The sequence below is a fragment of the Micropterus dolomieu genome, linkage group LG18 (assembly GCF_021292245.1).
Source record: "Micropterus dolomieu isolate WLL.071019.BEF.003 ecotype Adirondacks linkage group LG18, ASM2129224v1, whole genome shotgun sequence".
In the NCBI taxonomy this organism is placed as follows: Eukaryota; Metazoa; Chordata; class Actinopteri; order Centrarchiformes; family Centrarchidae; genus Micropterus; species Micropterus dolomieu.
In genome coordinates, this window is record NC_060167.1 from 11,620,390 (window position 1) to 11,644,509 (window position 24,120).

Here is a 24,120-nt window from a genome sequence, read left to right on the forward strand (position 1 = left end):
TTGTGTTTATGTGTAGTAATGAGTTCAGAAAAATAGTGTGTTCTCGCATCCTTAACCATTTTATTGTAGTTAATTAATAAATCCTTCAGACTGAGGTAATGGACTTGGAGATTGGATTTTTTCCATCTGCGCTCTGCTTTCCTGCATTCCCTTTTTAGGCTGCGAATGCTGTCATTTATCCAGGGTTGTTTACTAGCTTTAGACGTAGGCCTAACCTTTAGAGGAGCAGTAATATTTAGTGACGACAAGCAGATATGATTGAAGTGATCAACCAGATTGTTGGTGTTGGAATCAGACAGGTGTTGGCTTTGGCACAGGCTTTACTTGGGCCCAGGTAGCTTAACAGCCGCCCAAGTAAATTTGGCGACCCATTTTAAAATGTCTCTTGATTGCAGCGCTGCGCAGCGCATATTCACTCCGCACATCCTCTCACTAGGTCGCTCTCTCTCTCTCTTTCTCTCTCTCTCACAAACAATGGACTCTAATCTTTTGAACAGTTATTAGCAAGCATGTAAGGAGTCTAGCTAATAAGGAGAGCTATGTTAACTTTGGAAAACAGCTGTCGAAGTTACCACGCTGTATAACTAGTAGTCTACAGGTGTGCTCGAGATAACTGGCTGACTTTAGCCGACTTGATAGATAGGGGAATAAAAACAGAGCCGTCAAGTCAGACACAATCTATATCTGGCAGACTGCGTGAGCTTAGTGTGAGTTTATAACAATGATCAGGCCTTGCTCCCACGAGGTATAGTGACGTGACACCTCGCGGGAGGTAACTCTATAATGAGAAAAGAGGTGGATGCAAATTTCGGTAGGTAGCCTACAATATCTGTTTTGCCGAATTATGCAATTCACTTCTTAAGGTCCTTTTAGGACACTTTGCTGTTTGAACGCGACATGTTTTTGCTGAATCTCAAGAAATGGTACTTTTACTAAGTGTAATAATATATTAACGATTCTTAACGTTCATAAAATATATCATTTATCACTATAGATGAACCCCACAAAGAATAGTATAGCGTTTAAAAGCAGAACTTTAATGCATTATCATACAATTCTCGGCCTAACACCTGTGACAGTCGACTGCCCCCCCGCCACAGTTACGCTATCAATCTGTGGGAAACACTGATGACACAGAGGATAGGGACTAAGAAGGCTAACAGCTGTACTAGCAGCTCTGGAGTGCTGCTTTGAGTAAAATTCTGACTTAAGCGGTAATGTTGACCACCTTTGTTCTGTTTATCAGTATGTTTACATTTGATAACTAGCACTAAACAGTAAAAGTACAGCCGAGGCTGATTGGGATGTCATTTGTTTTGCAGGTATTGCGAAGTACTGGATAAATTAAAATTTTGTCTGATGGTGGTGCTGGATGAAAAGTTAGGAGATCACACCAGCGTTGTTTCACTTTATCCTACGGGGGACAAGAATGTCTGTACCAAACTTCATGGTAATCCATCCACTAGTTGTAGTAATTTGTGGTATCTATTTTGGCCTGGACCAAAATGGTGTACTGATCAACAAACCGACATTATCATCCCATGAGCCACACTGCTTGCATGGCTAACACAAATGTACTGGAGGATAAATCCAGAAGCATTATGAGAAATTATTACAGGTGCACACATTATTTCACACATAGCGGATCTTGATAATATATCCTTTGGGGTATCTCTCACTGAATTGTGTTTTCAACTTGTAATCTAATTCTCAATCTCATAATGCACAACACCCCTTCTGAACATCTAGCCATACAAAACCTGCAACTTGACTGTGGCATCATCCTGTGGCTGGAATCTATTTATTTATTTTAAAGAATCCATGTTTGGTGACAGCTTGAGATTACTTATGTCAATTTTACATAGAATTATAAACTGAACTTCACAGCTATGTTTGTTATGCTCTAATCTATTCAGACCTCTTTTAACGGCCCCTGTCTATGTTGCTAACAATCATCCCCATGTTGCTAACATCATGTTAAAACTAGAAATATGCATCATTTTACTGCAGAAATCAGTTGCATCAGGACAACATGATAGACAATGTGATTGCTAAGTATATTCTTTCAAACAAAACAAAACGTGCTTGTTCTTTAAAAGCTGGGACACAAGTGTGAAATCCAGACAATGTGCACTTAAATTGCTGTAGAACATCATGTCGTGAGAAACTCCATCGTTTCTTGAGCCTAACTTTAAATGAAGTCTTACAGAAGAGCAAGCTTTTGCTCACAATCTAACTTTTCTTGCTTCTTGTTTTGAGAACACCTCCTCTAGCTCTCTGTGGACATACAGGAGAAACTGGTTCAAAGTCAGTTCTTTATATCAGATTTATCAGGAAGAGAAGTAAATCCAAAATAGAGAACGAGCATATCTAAAGATCTTCAACTAGGTCACTAGCAAATCTCAGCAGGTGGATCAAGACGAACTGATTAAACTTTTATTTGCATTTAAAACTCTCACAAAAAAACGTCTGCTACCACAGGAAGTAATAGAAACCATTTCTCTTGCTGTAATCCACACATGACCGACAACTGCAGAATAACACACATGGCCACTGATCAAAACTTACATGCTTTTTAATTAATATCCATCCACACTGCATGAACTTTCCAATCAAGGATGAACGTGAGACGCACACATCAGCCTCAAAATAACAGCAGTTTGGGTATTTGATCCATGTGTGGTTGATATCAGCTGAGGCCAAACCATCAACAATAAATGAACCAGGACTAAGGCTGGGTATTACACCTCAGTACATTTCAGTTTTGAGCGAAATATGTCTGTAATGTAGCGTATTGAAAACTGCCTTGAATTCATGGTCAGGCTTTTAGGGTGTATTCACACCTGACTTGTTTGGTTTGACTGAATGAAACTCAGGTTTGTTTCCCCCTTGGTGCGGATCTTTTGGGCAGGTGTGCGGACCAAACAACCGTGCCGAGACCCTGCTGAGAAGGTGGTCACCAGTTCCATATGAACTCTGGTACTGTTCGTTTAAGGTTTTTATTATGTAGTTAGGGGTGATGAAATGGCTAAACATGACTCATGACTCATTACGGATAGCACTACACATAGCAGTAATGCAGTAATATTAGCAGTAATAATTTCTGATGTAATAATCTGATGATCTGGGTGAACATAGCCTCTCTCTATGAATTCTGACTTTCCACCTGATCCGTCTTCTGCGCAGTGCCACAGTCAGCATGCCATGGTTGGCGCACTTAAGAGCCTGCGCTCTCCGCTAGAGCTTATATAGTATAGTTCGAGTTATGAATCTAAAGCTTCCTGTTTTTCCCCGCTCCAGAATTTCTGTCCACTGAATAGATGACCTTTGCACACACGTGGTTATATTTACAAATTCTGGTTCACTTGATAAAAAGGGCAGCGTGGAAGCAAACCGCACCCAAAACAAAATCAACATTGTATTTGGTCCAAAGGAAGTAAACTAGCGACCTTCCTGGTCTGAATGCTGCTTAAGAATTGTTCTTTATCAGGGGAAATTTAAATAAATACAGTTTACGACAAGCAAAGCTCTTGTACAGTTGCTTTAAATCATCATCAGGGTTATCTTAGCTTTGGTTCGGAGCTTAATATTGTTAAGAGAAAGCCCATATAACAAAAGGAAGTGGAACTTTAGGAGACAGAAGTGGTCCAATGAGATATGAGTTTGTTTGCATTGTGGGAATTGCAGGATCCAGAGTTTCTGGAGCTTGACCCAGATTATAGAATAAAGTCTGGAATTTCGGTTTCTCCCGATTCAATTTAGACCATTTTAATGTGTCTCTGGTGAGTCCCACATCTTTATGGAAGCGCAATACTCAATCACTGGAGTTCCCTTTTAAACAAAAAGAATTGAATAAATTACAGTGTATCTCATGGAAACTCCAAAGCTTGCCCAAAAAGTAATAAATAATATATAATATATAATTTGTTTTGGTCATTGGGATCTATAAGTGAAGCATGTTAAGTATGAGTTAATCACAATAACCAAAAAAATGTGATGAAAGAAGAAGTGCACTACACTTCAGTTCATCCATCATACTGAATCTGAGATGAAAGATGACAGGAACCAGAAAATACAACAAAGGCTGCTGACATATTCCAAAATAGCTGATAAAAATGAGGTGACACTTCTCCTCCTCCTGTTATGCGCCCTCGCACAGGAGCTTTTTGTGTTGTTTGAAAAAGTGATCAATTAATGATTTCCACTATCTATAACATCTTAATATTAGGGCTGGACAATATGTCCAAATATGGCCAAAAATGTTATCACGATAAAAAGTTTCATATCTTTCGATATCGATAATTAAGAAACCTGATGGTTAATTGTGGTTTAAACCCTTCTTTATGGGCAACACTTGATGCCAAACAGTTGATTACTTCACAAATCTGAGGTAAAACATTGAAAACAATTACGATCAAATCTTTGTCAACAAATATGCATAAGTAAAATTAAGTGAAAGCTTTTTTCAGTCAGTTTTCCTCAACTAAATAAACATATATATATAATATATAATAAAACAATTAAATCCTAATTAGTGTATGATTCAAGTGAATAAAATCAAACATTTATTGAATATTTATTGAACATTTGTTATATTGTTATTGAAAAAAATCATATTGCGATAATTATTGTTATTGTTTCATTGTTTCATGCACTACTTAATATACCATCACACACACACACACTCTGCGCATACCTCCTGTGCAGTGAGATCCTGGCCACTTTACTCAAATGCAACTCTTTTTCTTTCCCTCAGAACAAACTGTGTTGCTGCTCCTGCCCTCATCAGATTCACGTCCTATATATAGAACTACATTCTTTAATAATTCACACTGCTGTGTAAACAGATGGAGGAGATGACCAACCTCACGTAGAGAATCTCTTTAAGTTTTGATGTGATCTCACGTCACTGTCAAGACAATTTGATTATAAAACAAAGAATGAGCAGCACTAAATCAAGCCTGAACAAGAACTATGTATATCATGTGTTTTACACCTTGAGGGCAGTTATTTTGCGTCCATGAGAAAAAACTACATGTCACAGCTGATCCCAACAGCACAAAATACATCGACTTTGTGTGGTGCAAACTAAAGGCCAGATAAGTGTGTGAGTTTGTTTGATGATGTATTCTTATATGTAAAAAACAATACACTCCAGTTTTCACCAAGGTTAATATCACCGGACTGATGGTCCCTGATAAAAACTTCCAGCCCTGCCAACCATCCTGGATTCTCAGCTGACGTCTCGGATGCAAACATGAGTGTTGCAAGTAAATAAAATGTGAATGAAGAAAAAGAATATGTACGGCTCTCGCCTACCCCGGACAGCTGTTGGTTTTATCAAAGGTACTTAACCATCAGCTGCTCTCATGGTGTTGCTTATATGTAAGCCTGCAGAACAGGATTGCAGTTGTTAATTTTCCCCTTACAAATACAAGTAGCTGTATGAACAAAATAGTAGTGCACATGCAGAAAAAAATTGTTGATGCTGTATCCAATCAGATAAAAAGTGCAGCAAGAGAACATGCTGATAAGTCTTTTCAGGCATAAACAACGATTCTTCAAAACCTGCAGCCAGACAGTAGAATAAGTGAAACTCATTCCTGTTTCTCTACAATATTTATGTATCATCAATAATACAGAAGTTCTGGACACAAGCAGACTTAAATACATGTGCAGTGGTCCTATTTTAGCAGCTACAGCCTTTATACATCACACTCATAGTCTAATTGATTGAAATCCGTGTGTCCACTATTTAAAAGGAGGGGTATGCGATTCTAAAGAAACTTGTTGATATTTGTTTTATTCTTAACAAATACACCCCACCCTTCAGTGATCCTCTTGGACACTGGTGTTAACGCGGCTCTTTGCCCCTTGCCTGGTGACAGAATAAATTTTTCAATCTCTTTGATTCTGACCGTCTCCCCTTTGGCAGTTTCTTGGCCGTCTCGCCATTGCCACTAGCAAGTGCCAGATTTACCGACCCTCTCGCTTCCACTGCCCCTTGTCCTGTGCACGGATGCCACCTGTTATCGATTGGTGTATTGGATTAGCTTTCTTCAAAATCACATGCTCTACCTCAGAGGGCGTCCAAGGGTATGCCACTGCAATGCCATTGTGAATACTTTAAGAGTCTGCCATGAGTGCATATGTGAAAAAAATAAGTGTATAGGGCCTTTGTGACTCCAGAGAGAGCTGCACAAAATCAGCTGGGGCTAAAGACTACATGTTTGAAAATTAAAAACCTGGGGCTGTGGCGTTAGAGGGAAGAGAGGGTACCAGACCTCTGTTGCCCCGCTCCTTATCTCTGCTTGTGGCTAGCAGCTCGATGTTACATCAGCCGATACTAGCATAACACCCATAGAGTGTAAAACCCTAAAATGTCCGGCTGAAATGTCAGCAGCCGAGTTGCATTGTGGGTAATGTAGGCGCCAGGTATTGACAAGAACATATGGAATAAAAAAGATGATAACTCTGATTCTGCTGCATCGATTGTTTTTAACTGTCCTCTGTGAGTCTAAATGCTAAATGAGTGGAGGGTTCTTTTAAAGTCCATACCTTTAATTAGATAAGGCAAAGATCAAGGTCCATATGTAGTTAATCTAAGATGACGTTCTTGGCTCTTTTTGGCAATGACCCGTTTAAAATAACATATGAATATACATGTAAATGCTCCGTACTTGTATAGCGCCTTTCTAGTCTTTTCGACCACTCAAAGCGCTTTTACACTACATCTGCATTCACCAGTCACACACATTCATACACTGAGCCTAAGTGCTCAAACGGAAACTAACATTCACACTCACTCATACACTGGCAGAATAGCCGCCAGGGGAAAATCGGGGTTCAGTATCTTGCCCAAGGACACTTCGACACGCAACCAGGGGGAGCCAGGGATCGAACCGCCGACCTTCCGATTAACAGCCAACCCTCCTGAGCCACAGCCGCCCCACATACACACACATACACACACACATACACACACACACACACACACACACACACAAAAAAAACCCCTCACTCATACTTTTATCAGCTAACATGGAAGCAACTACTGGAAAAATCCCACAGCTACAAATTCAGCTACACAACAGTAAGTATACTTTATATAAGGTTTAAAAGTAGACATTCAGACGTTTCACTACATTTCAGAGCAGTTTACTGAACCTGGTCTGTCCTCTCTGCGGCCTCTCAGTCCTCGACAGCGTCACTCCAAGTAATTTCTGACAGGCTTCAGGAGAACTGACACCTGAAACCAAGAGTCAGAGAGTGTCACTGCTCACCTGCAACCATGACACATCCTGCAGTCTAGCACGCCTTTTCCACAAACACACACACACACACACACACACACACACACACACACACACACACACACACACACAATGTGAGACTGAACTTTGACAGATCCTTTAGAAGACACACTAAAGCATCAATAATTAGCTAGCTGCGAGAGAGGGTGGAGACTGAGTGCTCTGCCTTGTCACACACATTCCTTAGAAAAGAGTCATGTAGTCTGGCAAAGGAGATTCAGAGAGAGACTGATAGAGAGAAGGACGAAAGAGAGTTACTCATCAAAAAGATAAAGGCAGAAGGGAAGACTGGATCAATCAATACAGATTTGCTGATGTACAATGAATGTCACATGTAAAGGTTGAAAGTCTTTCTGACGAGGAAAGACGTCTGATCCACAATAAGTCTTTTTTTTTAAAATGATGCATAAATAAAAGAATAACAGCATTGTAAAAAAAAACAGAAATCATCTTGGGAGGACACCGTTTCTGCACATAAATGAAAACATAATGAATGCTTCAACACATTTGAGGACAAATGCACAAACCTCTTTTGTTATTTTCTGTGATGCAGCGAATGAAAGGAATCAGAGCACACAGGTGTGTGTCCTCTGATAATAGACAGAGAAGCTTCCCGCTGAAGCAGACAGCCATTTTCTCCACTGATCGTGCAACACACAGCAGAGGATAATAACTTGCAGATTTGCCGCTTGAAATCCTTAAAGTTATAAAATACTGAAAATGAAACCAGTTGTCTATCCACACAGACAGATGCTTGTCTCCCCAGTTAAGTGCCATCTGGGTATCATCTAATCATGTTTCTCCCTGCGGGGCTCACTCCATTTGACCCCGGTGTTACATCCCATTATAGTAGGAAGTAATATACGATCCCTGTGCAGGCACAAGAAGAACTGAAAGGGCTGGACACAATCTTACAATTGATGCTGTGTTTTTGCTGTAATTTGACAAGATCCAACATCCTGAGGTCATGAGTCAAAGTCTGCCCAACAGCCTGTACGATTCTCAGAAACCTTTTATATGTAAACAACACGACACAACAAACTAAAGTCTGACTAATATAATTTTAGATCTTTGTCTCTATTTTTGCTATAATAATGAAATGTAAAGTTTTAATTAGTGAGCATTAGATTTTTTTTCTACCTTCGGGCAGCGCCATGTTAGCTGTTCCCCCCTGCTTTTAGCCTTTATGCTAAGCTAAGGTAACCAGGTCCCTAGCTCCAGCTTCATATTAAACGGGCAGATATGAGAGTGGTGTCGACTTTCTCATCTCACTATCCCTCATTACAACTCTTCTCATTACCACTGCTGTGGTGGTGTTGAGCAAGGGCCTGAAGCCCCAACTGCTCCAGTGGAGCTGCTCAGTGGACAGCTGATCAAATTTACATTTATATTTACATTTACTTATTTGGCAGACGCTTTTATCCAAAGCGACTTACATTTGAGGAACAACATACAAGCATAAACAAAGCATCAAATACAGCACGAGATCTACAACTGACAATACATACTAGCAAGAGCACAAATAAATACTAGGAAGAGCTAATAGCACATATCACATCAATGGGGTAAATACCAAGGGAAAGGGAAGTAAGAGTTAACAAAAAGTGCAATCAACAAAGAGAATTGTAAGGGGATAGAAGAAGAACATAGGAAGTGCATTTTAGAGGTTAGGAGTTAGGAGAAGAGATGAGTTTTCAAGAGCTTCTTGAAGTTTGAGAGGGACGCCCCTGCTCTGATGGCGTGTGGTAGCTCATTCCACAATCGTGGTGTCACAGATGAGAACAGCCAGGACAGGGATTGCTTTGTGTGAAGTGATGGCAAAGCCAGGTGGTGTTCATTGGAGGAGCGTAGTGGAGACCGAGAAGGAACGTAAACTTGTATTACGGAGTTTAGGTAGATGGGTGCAGACAAAGCAGTAGCTCTGTATGCAAGCATTAGTGACTTGAATTTGATTCGGGAGGCCATGGGTAGCCAGTGGAGGTCACTCAGCAATGGAGTGACATAAGTCTAGCCAATTGTGGAGGCACTTACATCTGACTTAGCTTTCAGTCCAAACTGTAAGTACTGAACATTAATACTTTGTGTACCACACAGTTTGGTTGAATTGACTCCGAACATGAGGGGGCATGGGGAATTCAATTAATTCAATGCAAATCAAAAGAAAGTGGTTGAGAAAAAACAATCTAATCAAGCTCCCTTTCGTAGCTGTTCTGAAGCTTTTAATTGTATCACACAATCTTCCATTAGTTACCGTTTTTCTGCTGGCTTAAAAATTGAGACTGGAAGTTCTTGACCTTGGAAACATGGACCTAATGATATCACTTTAGTTTCACTTCACATTTAGATTTGACTACAGGGAATAAAGTGAGAAAACAAATCCCAGACTCACTTTTCTTTTAGGCAGTCACCTTGAGGCACATGCACATCCACACATACCCGCACACTGCTGTGTTGTTGCACACACAAACAGACTTCTACTGGACATTTAACCATCACCACTCTTTCACAAAAAAAATAATTTCAAACATGTCCACACAAAATAATGTGTGGTTGGTTGTGGAACACCATTTAGTATTCTCTGCACAGCCAATTTCGAGTACTCGAGGGTTAAAAAAATTGAATCAATACTTAAGGGCAAGTGGGGAGGAACCTCTGTGCTGTCCATCCCAGTTTGTTTGTAATCAGTCAATAGCCTTTTTTTCCCCACTGTCCAGTGCAGAGGGTCATTGTAGACAGTGCGTTTATTGAAGCCCCCGGTTCAGCTGAGTCAAAGTGTGTGCACACTGAAGCTGAGACTGGGCAGGAAAATGGAAGTGACTCATTAAAAAACAGTGCAGCTGCTAAAAGCTATAGAAGCTACACACATGCCCACACAGACTAAAAGCCTCTGTTGTGGTTCTCATGAATGAGATCTCCTCTTGCTGATAAGTGAGATGCACTGAGAGGAAACACCGTCAGTCAGCATGAAGGCTGCAGTTCAATCAACAAAGTGAAAAAAGAACAGCTTTGCCAGGTACAGATAATCTGGAAAAGTACAGAAAATCTGCGCTGAAATGTTAAGTCCATTAATGAATTAGTCGAGCAACAAAAATGTAAATATAGATATATACTGTAGATTTGATATTAAATGAACTGTTTCCAAATATTCTCTGTTTTCAATGTGAGGATTTGCTGCGGTTCTTTGTCATCTATGATAGTAAACATAATTGGGTTGTGGGGTAAGAATTGGAAGATGTTACTTTTAGGCTCTGGGAAAATCTTCACTATATTCTGACATTCTGACATGACAGACCAAACAATTAATCGAGAAAATAGGCCTTAAAAAATTTGATAACTCAATTTGAAAGTTCATTCTTGATCTTGGAAACAGCAGCTGACAGAAAAATCTAACTTCCATTTTCTAAGCTGTCCTGACGCTTTCGATCATATCACATGAATACTCGTCATGAATACATTTGAAACTAAACTTTTAAGCCAACGTGGAGGAGGAGGAAATTTAAACAACTCCACCTTTTGATGAAGATCATGTCCTATGCCTGGAAGCTCTACGAGAGCTATTATATATGCGCCTTGAGGTGAGATTGTTAGCTGCATCTTTCATCTTCCTGACTGATTTGCTAACTGAGTTGTAGGTAAAAACTTAGAACTTTTTTGAGACCCAAACAGATACCTTCCCAGACAAATATTATTTATAAACAGTGATGAAATGATTAACTGACAAGTCAGTCAACAGAAAATTAATTTGCAACAATGATTTGATTCATTTTTGCTACCAAAGCACCAAACACAATCTAGTTCCAGCGTATTTGCTGCTTTTCTTTGATTTATGTGATAAAAATTTTAATTTGGACTGTTTAATAACAACTTCCTTACGCCCATCAGCATGTGGTTTGTGGCGCGCATTTCACTATTAACATGCACAGTTGCTCCTGTCAAAGTAAAATGGTATGAACCACTGGTTTTATCATTTATTCATTCTTTAACAAAACCCAGTCGACATGGCAACATCAAGCCCTCTTCCTCCGTCCCCCTTTGGCACTACAACACTTCATTGACACTAAAAATCTGAAACTGTTGAGCCTCAGAGGAGAACTTGCACGCCAACAACCATGTTCCTCTTAAGCTCTGCCGTCTACAGCAGAGGTGCCCCGGAGATGCAGACTGATTTATTATTCCCCGGAAAGTGAAAGCATGCACGTCGATGACGTGTCCCACGGCACTCTCAACAGTGGTCATGCAAGGTTGACTTACACCAAACTCGTCTAAAATGTAGTTTGAGCAATCCCACAGCCATGTAACACTAGTTCCCAACCTCTTTGTCCTGGGAGCCCATAAAACTGAAACATTAACTGCATATGATATTTCATCACAGGTTAGAGCCTTTAGTGGCAACAGTTGTGAGAGCTGTTCAACAAAAGTGAGAGTAATTAGTCTCAAAACTGGGTTACAACTAGTGATTATTTTCTCAATTTATCGATTAATCTCTTGGTCTATAAAGAAAAAATATTCAAGACAGAGAGAAGCAGCAATTTTTCACATCAGGGAACCTAGAAGAACCTAGGATTTCATAGAAAAAAACACTTCAGCTGCCTCTGCAAAACGAGACCTGACATGAAAGCAAAACACATTATGAGTCATGTACTGTGTCACCATTTTAGCAAATTTCTGCTTTGGAAAAGTTGGCTGAGTAATTTCAGGTACAGAGTTTTATAAAAGTGAATATTTTGGATAAATCTTGGGACATAGCTTAACCCATACTTTGTATCTGTCCATGAATGTATCATGAGGCAGGGGCCTGGCTGCACCTCCCGGGATAAAATACTGTGTTGGCATGAAGCCGTTTTGCTGCTGATCTGCACTGTATACCCTGCTGGTTAGATTCTGCTGATTCAGAATCTATAGGCACCATGCAGCACAGTCGACACATTCCCCACTCAGGGAATTTCTAATCAGTGTCTGGGAAGACATTTCCAAAACACCTCATACATAACACAACACTTTAATGCAGTTAAATATACATTTTTGAGACTAAACAGTTTCCTACCCAGACAAATGTTTGTATTATTTATATATAGGGAATTTGTCAAGCTGAAAGGATTAATCCACAAGTAAATTTACACCTTTTCCATGTTAAGTTAAGTAACTTTTTAAGCAAAAATGCCCCCGAATCCCCGGTTTCAGATTCTCTAATGTGTACATGAGGTGATTTTATAAAAGCTATGTCCAAGTCCACTCTTTTGTTCACTCATTCACTACTCCATAATAGACACCAACCACATAGTGGTTTACTAGGAACCATCATCACCATAATACTAATGTTCGCATCTATCATTATTGTGGGGACATTTCAGAGCACTATACAATAAATAAAGCGAGATTTAAGACACAGACTTAGTCTCTGAAAAAGTGAATTTCATTGAGTTTTGGAACATCAACTTGGGTTCTGAGGAAATTGTGATTTCATTTATTTAGCTTTTTTAATGGATTAATCAAGAATATAATCAGCAGATGAATCAATAATACAAATATTTGTTATTGGCAGTCCTAGAAATTTGAAATCCCAAAAAATATTACTGATTAAAAGATCATGAAGGCACAGTAAAAGTGCTACACCAAAAAAACAGCAGTAAGTTTGAATCATATGTGAAGCTAATCATAAAATGGAATCAGGCTCATCCTGGCCTTTCTTTTTCCATCACACAGCTACCTGCCATCTTTTGTAAAACACAAAACAATGAATGACATTTATTCTTTCGTGCAATCGTTATCTCATGTTCGTCTGCCACTCCACAGTCCAACGCCTGCACAACACACTATGCCCTGGTATAATGACAGCGTTGCCCTTTTCCGTATCACAGTAACACCCACCATGCACCAGTACAGGTCAAACTCTCTGAATCTGTTCATGTGCAACATCAGCTGGAGAGGAATGACAGAGGATGCAAAACCCCTGGCCCTTTAAGGAAATGCAGTCTTTCTCCCATGATCCCCTGTGAGGATCCTATCTCAGGCTCCAATTACCACAGGCCAAAGCCAAAGCCCTGCTCTCTGACCATCCAGCCTGTACATATCTGCAGTCTCTGAACATGAACATGTAGCTTTAAGAGGTTCCTTTCCATTAAGTGGTGTAAACTATCGACATGAGTGTTTGTCCATAGATAATAAATACAGTGGCTTTCAGAAGATGCTCTGAATCTGAATTCAGGAGAGCAGTACTTAACTTTGAAACAATTATCATAACCTATTTAGTGTTTTGGTATAATTCTCATAGGAACTGAGATGAAATGAAAATTTTAATTGCATTGATCCAAACCCAGACATAGATGGAAAAGGCGTAGGTTGTCTGATGCCATATTCTTGATTAAAAAGGCAAAGGGACTAACTGAAAAGAATAAGTGAGCCTAATTGCTTTCAATCAGCTAACGTCAGGCGGGGCTTCTGAGCAGCAGATGTGACATGCCAAGGTTGTAAGTGCAAATGTATATGGGAGGCAGTGGTGTCTATGCCCACTGGGAATACCATGTCCAAGTCTATAATTATTTACACAGAAAGGGGAGGGGGGAAAAGGCGACTTAGGGTTTAGTCTAATTAATTACATTAGCAGTGACGGCTCATCTGTCATTGCTCCTACAAAAAGAGGGAGGAGTTGAATCGGGCGCTGCAAATCAAATGCAGCTCCCTCATTTGTCACTCACTCAAATAAAAGCACTTTAACATGCATGCAGAGACACACACAAATCCACCCACCCCTATCTCTCTAAATGACCCTCAGCTATGATATTTCCATGAAATGCAAAACTGGATCTTTAGTTAAAATACTTGAGCATACGATTACGTCTCCAAACTAAATATACCACACACTGATCCTGATAATGACCCTCGAAAATCCATCTAGCGTTGTGTTCAACTTGATGAGAGAAAACTTATTCATATTCCTTTTGTAGTTGATGATAAACTCTTGCTCACAGTACTGTCCTCAGTAACATGATCCCCTCTTCAAGAAGAGCTGTGTTTGTTTGCGCTTTGTTATTGCAGGTTGATGGGTTTGGTGATCAGAAATGAGATGAGATGACTTCCTCATCACAAACCGTGTAGGAGGCAGAGGATTTCTACTTGTTGACAGCAAAAACATTGACATTGATAGAATAACCATCATTACTATTATTTTCATTTTTCTGAATAACAAGTTCATCGGTTACTCTATAAACATCACATAAAACAAAGGAAGCATCAAATCCTCGTTCTTGAGAGACAAAACAAGCAATTATTTACTTGATAAATTAATTAAGCAATTATTACCCTTGTTTTTGGTTAATTTGTGATTAATTAGCTGGTCATTTCAGCCCTAGTGAGAATGACATGACACTAGGATAGTTGAAATTAATACATTTGAAAAGAAACTGGTGCCAGTGCAGCCGCTCAAACTCCACATCTCCAATTTTGTGCATTTTGTAAACGCTAATAATATACGCTATATATGTGTGTGTGTGTGTTCTCTGAGTCCAAGCTGAGATGGCCCAAATATGTTCTCAGACTCAACAGAAGAAGCTGAGAAAGCAAATGTTTTACAGGCTGAGCAGTGTTCCTCATGATGACTAAACTGAGCTATATGTAAATGTTAAGACACAATGTTAAGTGTTTTTTGGAATAAACTGACTTCTGTTAAAGGCATTTGTTATCTATTGGTATTTAATCTAACATTTGTATACAACCTTTTCCATTAGAGATGCACAGCAGCCTGGCGTAATGTATGTATGATGCCACAGTCCATCAGTGACCGGGCAGAGTTCAGAACCGTGGACAGAGCTCACTCAGAGATGAGAGTCTGTATTCACATGGAGGCCGGCACCTAAAAGCAGCTCTGACCTGATCTACCACCAGCTGCTCTCCAACGATAAATCAAAGAAATGTGCTGGTCTGGAGAAAGCACAGGCTTTCCCCAGAGACAAGCTTTTTCACTTTCGACAATCCTCCCTGCCCTCTGCTGCAGCCAGCACAGGCTGCTGCTGCTGCTGCTGCTGCTGCACGTTCTGCACAGCAACTCCTACAAATGTAATTTTCTTATATCAAACTGTAAACCTGTTATATAGATCCTGATTCATTTGGATTTGAAGCAGGTGTACTGTACAGGAGTGGCGGTAGTTCAAGTTAGATCTCCCGCACTTCTGCACAAAACTGCTGGTTTTGTGATGCAAACAGAGAGGCTATAACAATCAGCAGACTTTTCTTCTCAAAGCAAATAACTTTTAATTTAGTCTCAGAAAAAAACATAACTGATTGAAATAGCATATGTTATGTGTGTTCTCACCGACAGCAGACGTAACGGTTCAGCAATGACTGGTCATACTGAACTAGTTCATTCAACAACAAGATAAGCTGATCTGCTGATGAATATGGTTATAAAACATAAGAATAACATACCGTAACGTAATTTTAATCCAGCTTCTTTGAATATTGTTATAATGTGATCATTGTCTTCATCTGCAGGACTACCTTCGTTGTACCGCCGGTAAACGTATCTCTGAACGGAGCCTCCAGATGGGGGATGGTCCTCGAGTGTCAGTCAAGGTAGCCATAACGAATAGACTTCCGGTAAACTCTTTCAAAATAAAGGTTTTGAGGCGGAACCTTCGGCGGAAAACCGGAAACGCATATTTATAAAGTCTATGGTAAATGTTCAATTATTATTAATATTATTATTATTATTATTGTTGTTGTTATATGCGCTATATCCATTATAATAATAGAACACATTTTTAAACCAAAATTTCAACATGTCAAGACTACAAATTTACCAAAGACAAGCAAAATTAAAAGTACAAAAATACATTCTAAAAATTACACAACAATGCCTCACATAAGGCCTGCATCTTTTAGTACCCCAGCACGAAACGTATGAGGACACTCCCCTTCTTCTTTATTATTATCTTTTCACACTGCACATATTTTTATACTATATATAAATATTTTATTCATGCTACAATATTTTGCACATTCCATGGTCTAGACCTCTTTTCATTTTAAAAACAGATAAATTTGATTTATATATATATATTCCATATTTTCATATTATGTTTATGCACCAAAATACCAATACAAAATCCTTGTATACTTGCCAATAAATCTAATGTAAATTTGAAATGTGATTCTGAATGAAATAAGATTAAAAGGGATGATAACATGATGAAATCAACAAATAACACAGACTCATACGACACTTATATAGGCCAGCTATGGATGTTACAATCATTGAACCTAATATAAATAAAGGCAGTGTTTAAATGTGGTGCTAAAAAGGTTATATAATTAACAATAAATTAATCTACAATTTATTTTTTTTTAAAAGAGCTAAGCTAGGTTCAAATAGGAAGATTTGTGGCTTTTCTGTGTTTGGACATAAGTAATTTGGAGAAGTTGCTCTTTTTCACTATTTTCTTACATTTTGTTGACAAAAAAATCATTAGATTGATGAAAATAATCAATAGGTTAATAGATTATGACAATAATGGTTAGTCGCAGACCTAATTCACAGTTTGCAGTCAACAAGCTGAGTGGAAACCCTTTTCCTACTATGCTGTTCGTTATGAGTAAATTTTCTCATCTCGTTTTGGATCATTAAACTCAACCTGCAATAAAACTGCTTTAACAAACAGAGCTCTACATTAAGAGGGGATCATTTAGAAAGAGGGCGTGATAATGTGGTTTGTGTGGTTAAGTAAAAAGAAATTATAATCTTATTTTTTTTAAATCAAGTTAATCACAAAATTTAGTTGAGTTTCTTCATTTTGTAGTATAAACTTTTATTTGATAAATTGACAAAAGAATTGTCAGTTGCAGTTCTTTTATACAGTCCATGTTTATGAAATGCTTGCAAATTAAAATAATACATTTATATTTGTATATTTTTAGTTAAGTAACATTTTCAATGAAGAACTTTTACTTGTGAGTGTTTTTACACTGTGGCATTAGTACATGATGGGAATACTTCTTCCACCACTGCAGTCTGGTACAGTGCCAAGCTTCCCTCCACACCAGCAGGGGGCGATTCGTCTCGAGCGGACCCGGACCGAGTGGATAAACCTTTCCTGATCAACGACAGCCGGTCCTTCCGGCTCCGGTCCCCTAACAAGTGGAAAGGTAAAGACAGACCCGGCGTAGTAATCTAAATATATCTTCAACATCTCATGTTCTATAAAACAATAATGTTTGATGTTCGATTGTTATTTATGTCACAGTTGAATAAGTAAACGTATTTTAGCGTTAAATACTTTATAATTGTGGATATTAGACTTTAAAGTGGGGAAGCAAACCCCGGCTCTGATGTTCACGTACGACTGCCATTTTTCTCGGTTAACGCGGGCCGCATTGGGTCAACGTTAATATTTATAAAATAGTGCGGCTGGTGAAGTGAACATTTTAAAACAATCCTAGTGTGTTGATCTAATAAAGTGTTTGTTTGCTTGCTTTCGGCATACTTTAACTTATATCTCTAGATGTAGGTACGGTGGCTCACAGGCTAGCCAGTTAGCATGCTACCATAGTGGTTGTTAACATAAGCTGAATGGACTGACATGCGTGCACCTTGACACAGATGCTGATGCCCAAGAAGAACCGCATTGCTATCTATGAGCTCCTCTTCAAGGAGGGAGTCATGGTGGCCAAGAAAGACGTCCACTTGGCTAAGCATCCCGAGCTTGCTGACAAGAATGTGCCCAACCTTCATGTGATGAAAGCCATGCAGGTGAGAAACTGGGTGATGAAAGTTGAGCACTTGACATTTTTAGTTGTTGTGGTTTTTTTTGCGTGGATATAGCCTGGACCAAGCTGTGAATTGTGACAATTGGTGAAACGTTTCCTGTTAAGCCTAGGTGGCACAAGTAGTGTCGTCAGTGTTTGTCTCAAGGTCTGGGGTTTACTTATTTTAGATGTTCAGGCTAGTGTTTGATGTCAGTATAGGGTGATGGCATTCTCTAAAGGATAAATAGTTATTTGTGATGTGGCTGTGTTGAGTAAGCAGGTCAGTACAGGCAGTTGCTGTTCATCGCATTAGTAGAAACAGCAGGTCAAGTTCAGAAGAGAAACGTCAAGATGCAGCAGACAACATTTGAGTTTGTAAAATTCTAAACACTGAGCAACATCCACTCACATTAGTAAATATTGGTATATTTCAGGCTCTGATTCTGCTGTAAGGCCTTTGGAATTAATTACCATCCAGTGCATAGCTGAGCTATGTTCTAGTCCCTTAAAGTAGTTCTCACACTAGCGGACATTTAGTCCCAGTTTGTGCCACTGGTGTTTGTATGCATCCGGGGTCAAGGAGGTAACAATCGGTTTCTCTAAAACAGATGTTTGGAAAAACCCTAAAGATCATTTAAGAACACTTTTTCCTGTTCCCAAGGCTCTTTTCGCCATCTGGATGAAAAAATATTTCATCCAAAAAAAATTGTAAACCTGTTTCTCATGTTGCAGTTGAGTCTTTGGGGACAGTGAAAATACCACCAGAACAAGTTTCTTGTTTGTTTTTCAACATCAGACAATATTTAAAGAAACTGATTACCTCTGTGATCCGAATGTATGTTAATGTACATGAGAGGCACAAACCTGGGCTGGGAGACTCCTCCTGATGGCTTCGCACATGGCGGATTCATTTTGGAGTGATACAAATGCGGGTGTGTTTTGATGCTGACATGAATCAGGTTAGCTAGATTTTTTTTTTTTTAGGGAAGCAAAATATGAAGTACAGATCTAAATGAGTTTTGACAGCGAAGAGAAACCAGTGATGCTCATCAGTCAGTCAGTATCAGGAGAACCTTGTGTTTTTGTTTGGGCAAAGTCGAACTTACCTTCTCTTGCACAACAGAACATAATGATGATAATGCTTGTAAAGAAACTGTTATTGATGAGCCCCATTGAGGCTACACCTCAATGGGGCTCCTTTTGTTTAAAAACTGAGGGAGATAGATTTTTTTGTTTATTTCTAAAGGAGAGCATGGCTGAAAAGTTTAGGAACAATAGCCCAAAAGGAAACATATGTTACTATATACAGTAGAACAGTTGGTGGTGCTCCAGTGTGACGACATGTTTGTGCTCTTCCTCCAGTCCTTGAAGTCCTGTGGGTATGTCAAGGAGCAATTTGCCTGGCGTCATTTTTACTGGTACCTCACCAATGAAGGTATTCAGTACCTGAGAGACTTCCTCCACCTTCCCCCTGAGATTGTTCCTGCCACCCTGCGCCGCCAGACCCGCCCTGAGACCGCAAGGCCCAGGCCCAAGGGTAAGCTCACTGGTGTACATGTGATGTGGTTTTGGTTGAATGTTTGTTGCTTTAGTTGTTCTAAGAAGAATGCACTTTATTTCTCACAAGTTTCAAAGTACATGAAATTAAAAGGCTGCAGCAATGGCTCAGTTAGGAGTTAGATCAACTCTGATAGTTTCCTGTCATGTATCACCTGTAACTAAATTATTTTATATTAAAAAAATGGAAATCCAGCCACCAATTGAGTCGCAATAAGAATTTCTGATGAATTAAGCATGAAGGGTCTGGACTCATGGGAAAATCATAATAGAGAGCCAGATCATCATCCTCCCTTATCAGTACAAATATTAAAAATCACATTTTAATCTTATCCATTTTACTAAATTACATTATAAAGGAAATTAAATAAGCTGTCAAATTGGACTGCGTTTCTTGGGTCCTTTTTTAAAGTGCACTGACTTTATACAGCTTGTTAATCATCCTGTTTTGGGTTTATTCAAATCAAATTGTTGATTACACTGCTGAATCTTCTATTTAAAACTCAAATGTGGTCCCACAGGATCTGACGCCTTATCCAGAACAGCTTATTCTTCATGTAATTTAAGTAGTATCTTAAAATTAAACAGGAATCCTTGAGGATCCCCAGAAAGTGTTGCTTTAGAGATGCACCAATATTGTGACCAATACTGTAACCAGTAATCTTAAAAAATAAAAAATATTTTCAAATTGGCATGTTTTAACAAGACGGAAATATTTAGAGAGCCTTCAACATCTCTAGAATAAGGAATTCATTCATTATAAACCCGTTTGTAATAACCTTGGTTTATTTATTTTTTTGTAGGCCTCATCTCCTTATTGACACGCATATATATGTAACTGTACATACTGTTGGACTGGTTCATGGTCACCCAAAGCTCTTGGACTTGGTGTTTCAGCCATGTGGCATCAGTAGTTCTCTCCTGCTGATGTGAAGTCCCTCACTACTGTACAGCTACTGCTGGTAGAGAGAAGGAGCTGGTTGATCTCAGCCTCAAAGTCTACAAGAATTCATCAGATTTTCAGATGCATAACTAAATTAGGCTCAGTGTTCCTTTGTACCTTGTACCTAACAATTTGCTGTTACCATAACGAGCACCATATGTCTGTGTAAAACATAACGAAGTGAATTCTGATAGAACAGCAACTTGACAGAGCGTCTGCATTTCTGCAAGTTAATGTTCTGTGGGATCAAAGGACGTTTGATAAATTACTGTCTGACTTTGCTGCACCTATGGATAACGAGCATTGTCGTCAGCGGGGGTAAAATAAACCCCAAATCCACTTCATTGGTGAGGAATAATCTGCTCATAAGGGTTCCTGAGGCAAATTTTTTTTTTAATAAATACTGTTGCTCACTTTGCGCTCTCACTTTAAACAATACTGGTTGTCTTCTGATTTTTTCTTTTTTTGGAGCAAAATAACCCATAATCATAGTGAACCGTAGCTGAATTATCCTTTATTTCTGCAGGAATGGAAGGAGAGAGGCCGGCCCGCCTTAACCGTGGGGAGGCTGACAGAGATGCATACAGGCGATCTGCTGCACCCCGTAAGTATACTTACAACAATATTACTCGATGAACTGAGTTGCTTATATATTAATAGTTGGAATGAGCAGCATAACGTTAACATTAAGTGACTTCTTAACTTGGTTGGTTCATTTCTAAGATGGTATTATGAATTGGGATGGTGATGGGGCAGTGGCTAACAAACATGCCTTTGGTGTGAGAGACCCGGCTTCAAATCCCCTCTGTGTGTCCCTGAGCGAGATGCTTAACCCCTAGTTGCTCCAGAGGTGTGCGACCTCTGACATACTTAGCAATTGTAAGTCGCTTTGGATAAAAGCGTTAGCTAAATTAATAAATGTAATGAACGCTCTGTAGTTACCAACAATTTATTGTTGAGAATGAAATGGGAGAATTCAATATCCTTGAAAGAAAGATTAGATTTTACATAAATAACATATTTTAAGGGAACTTCAACCATGTGCATTTAAGTTTTAATACGGCAAGTAATTGAATTTGTTTAGTCTTTTCACACCTGTGGTATTTATCGTTGCTATCTTTGCTTTAATGTAGTGAGGAGTACTCTAAAACATTGTGTGTATAAGAGCCTCCTTTTTGCTAGTTTCTGGTGTCTTGTTAATTCATAATTTCTCCATTAGCTGGTGCAGACAAGAAAGCAGAGGCCGGTGCTGGAGCTGCCACAGAGTTCCAGTTTGTAAGTACTGCTTATATATTTGCACTGTTAACCCATAAATTCTTAAATTTCTTGTATCTATTTGTATTGAAGGCATATTTTTGGTCTTGAATATTTTGTTCATGTTTTGGCAAATTAATGTTTTCTACCGCAATTATACAACAAGAATACCCAACAATCCTTAAAATTGTTTGTTGGTGTGAGCTTACTTTGTGTTCAGTAAGGAATGCCAGCAAGCTAAATTAAGTTTGTATCGTGCCGTTAGAAAACTTTATTCTTCTGTTGAATTGGGGTTGACTGAAAATCTTTCCCTGTTGCAGAGAGGAGGCTTCGGACGCGGCAGAGGACAGCAGCCTCAGTAAATTTCACTCACTCTTTCTGTACAATAAAGAAAATCAAATTACAACTCATCTGTATTTTTATTAAGGATTGCGGTTGATGATTGAAACGGTTTGTTTCAAACATGTTTTCATGCTGAGCAGTAGGTTTAGATTACTTGAATCTTGCTACATGCATTCTGAAATTTAGAAGGAAGCTCAGTAGGCCTTTCACAGCAGACACCTTTACTTCTCATAGTAGGAATAGAGCAGATGTTAGTAATAATGGTGGCTCTATTGAAGTGTCCCAGTAAGAGCATGCACAATACTGGGACCTTTTAGCCATTATTGGTATTTACACCTGTGTTTATTCTACTGCAACATGTCAGTGTCTTCTGTGGATAAGTGCCACTGGCTTATTTGGCTCCCAAGTCGTGTTGTCATGGTTGGGAAGGAGGTGTCTGATTGGGTTAGATTAAGGGCACTTGAAGACACTACACAACCTTAGTACACATAACTTTGCATTACGCTTCCTCCTCCTTTTTATTGGTGTGTATATAGTTTTGGTGCACTCTACACTATGCAATCTACACCCAACTGCTCTCTGTTAAGCTCTCAGCCAAAATGAATTATTATATCATAACATCTTAAAAGGAAAACTTGTGTCCAGATCACATGGAATGGCAGATGCATTTATTAATGATTGCTTTAAATGTAAAACCATTGTCATTAGTTGCGTCCCATTTCCTCACCACATATCATTGAGTAGATCTAGAGTGTGTTCCCACTGGAAAACTGTCTAACTGAAGAAGGCTCAAGTGTACAATGCAATTCACAAAGAAAATGGAACATGAAATTATATATGCGCTATAAAACCACAATTTGAGAATTCAATGGGCAGTTAAACTTCAAAGCTAAAATGTTTTTCCAAAGAATGTAATACTTCAGTTCCTTTGTGCAGAGCATTGTATGTGCATCAACGGCAGTCAAAAATCAAAAGGTGTTTTTTTTTATATATTTTATTTTTTATAGTTTATTTTTTCACTTTTGGTGTCTGTTCTTTCATGGTAAACACATTTGCAAACGCATGTCTAGAATCAGTATACATGCTACAAATGCAGGAGCATCACGTGTGGGTAAAACTACTAAAAGGTCTGCAGTGTGTAGTCTCAACCCCATTCTGATGAAGGGATTTGAGAAACTGGCACTGCAGGACATAAAAAAAAACATCCCAGTCAGCCTGGACCCTTACCCGTTTGCTTTCAGAACAAACAGATCCACTGCCCTCCCCTCAGCCCACACACACCTTGAGAAAAACAACTGCAACTGGATATTGGACACAAACGGACCCCAGACAGTTCAGATTGGCGGGCACACCTGCTCCACTCTAGACAAGTGCTCAACACTGTAGCCCCCCCCAGGGTTGTGTGCTCAGCACTCTCCTGTTCACGCTGCAACCCCTGACATCAAGACAACTCTTGTGAAGTTTGTGGAGGGCACCACCACTATCACTGGCCGAATTTCAAAGAATGAGACTTCATATCAATAATCTTGCAGAGTGGTGCGCAGAGAACAACCCACTGGTCAGTGTCAGCTAAACCAAGGAGCTGATCATTGATTTTAGGAAAAAGGAGACAAAGACACACACTTCTGTCTACATCAGTGGAGCAGGTGAACAGTTTCAGGTTCTCTGGGATGTTGATTCCCAGAGAACCTGACAAGGTCATCTCACATCTCCAAGCTGGAGGAAACTTAAAAAGACGAAGTTCATGTTAACTTTTACAGAGGAGCACTAGAAAGCACGCTGACTAGAATCATCACAAACTGGTATGGGAGGTGTACGGCCCAGGACAGGAGGACTCTGAAGTGGCTGATTAAAACTGCTCAGAAGATCATTGGTACCCATCTACCGAGTATCAGTGATACTGGTGAAGTGCCTGCTAAGAGACAGTACCCACCCAGCCACATCCTATTCACCCTGCTGTCCCTCAGGCTGTGA

At 39.3% G+C, this 24,120-nt stretch overlaps 2 protein-coding genes across 3 annotated transcripts in view; one reads left to right on the forward strand and one right to left on the reverse strand.

The window, feature by feature from the left end:
* The window catches only part of pacsin1b (protein kinase C and casein kinase substrate in neurons 1b), a 33,935-nt gene extending 18,065 nt beyond the window's left edge, over positions 1 to 15,870 (reverse strand). The window contains exons 1-2 of one of the 2 annotated variants that reach the window (XM_046028477.1): positions 15,735 to 15,870; positions 7,168 to 7,249 (exon numbers count right to left, since the gene is read on the reverse strand). The gene's annotated coding sequence lies outside the window, so the exon portion shown is untranslated. The remainder of the gene's footprint in view (positions 1 to 7,167; positions 7,250 to 15,734) is intronic. The other variant, XM_046028478.1, reaches the window with a different exon arrangement.
* A 1,456-nt stretch (positions 15,871 to 17,326) lies between these two features.
* rps10 (ribosomal protein S10) lies at positions 17,327 to 22,210 on the forward strand. Its single transcript, XM_046028479.1, has 6 exons — positions 17,327 to 17,450; positions 17,905 to 18,054; positions 19,413 to 19,587; positions 21,077 to 21,154; positions 21,770 to 21,825; positions 22,125 to 22,210. The coding sequence occupies exons 2-6, from the start codon at positions 17,905 to 17,907 to the stop codon at positions 22,164 to 22,166; spliced, it is 501 nt and encodes a 166-aa protein (XP_045884435.1). The 5' UTR covers positions 17,327 to 17,450; the 3' UTR covers positions 22,167 to 22,210.
* Positions 22,211 to 24,120: the final 1,910 nt, after the last annotated feature.

What these genes read in the sequence shown, in the direction of transcription:
- rps10 (XM_046028479.1), top strand. Translation starts at nt 17,905, where the DNA reads ATGCTGATGCCCAAGAAGAACCGCATTGCTATCTATGAGCTCCTCTTC. An exon ending in CGCAAGGCCCAGGCCCAAGG is followed by an intron (nt 19,588 to 21,076) that starts GTAAGCTCACTG and finishes TTATTTCTGCAG; the next exon opens with GAATGGAAGGAGAGAGGCCG. An exon ending in CTGCCACAGAGTTCCAGTTT is followed by an intron (nt 21,826 to 22,124) that starts GTAAGTACTGCT and finishes TCCCTGTTGCAG; the next exon opens with AGAGGAGGCTTCGGACGCGG.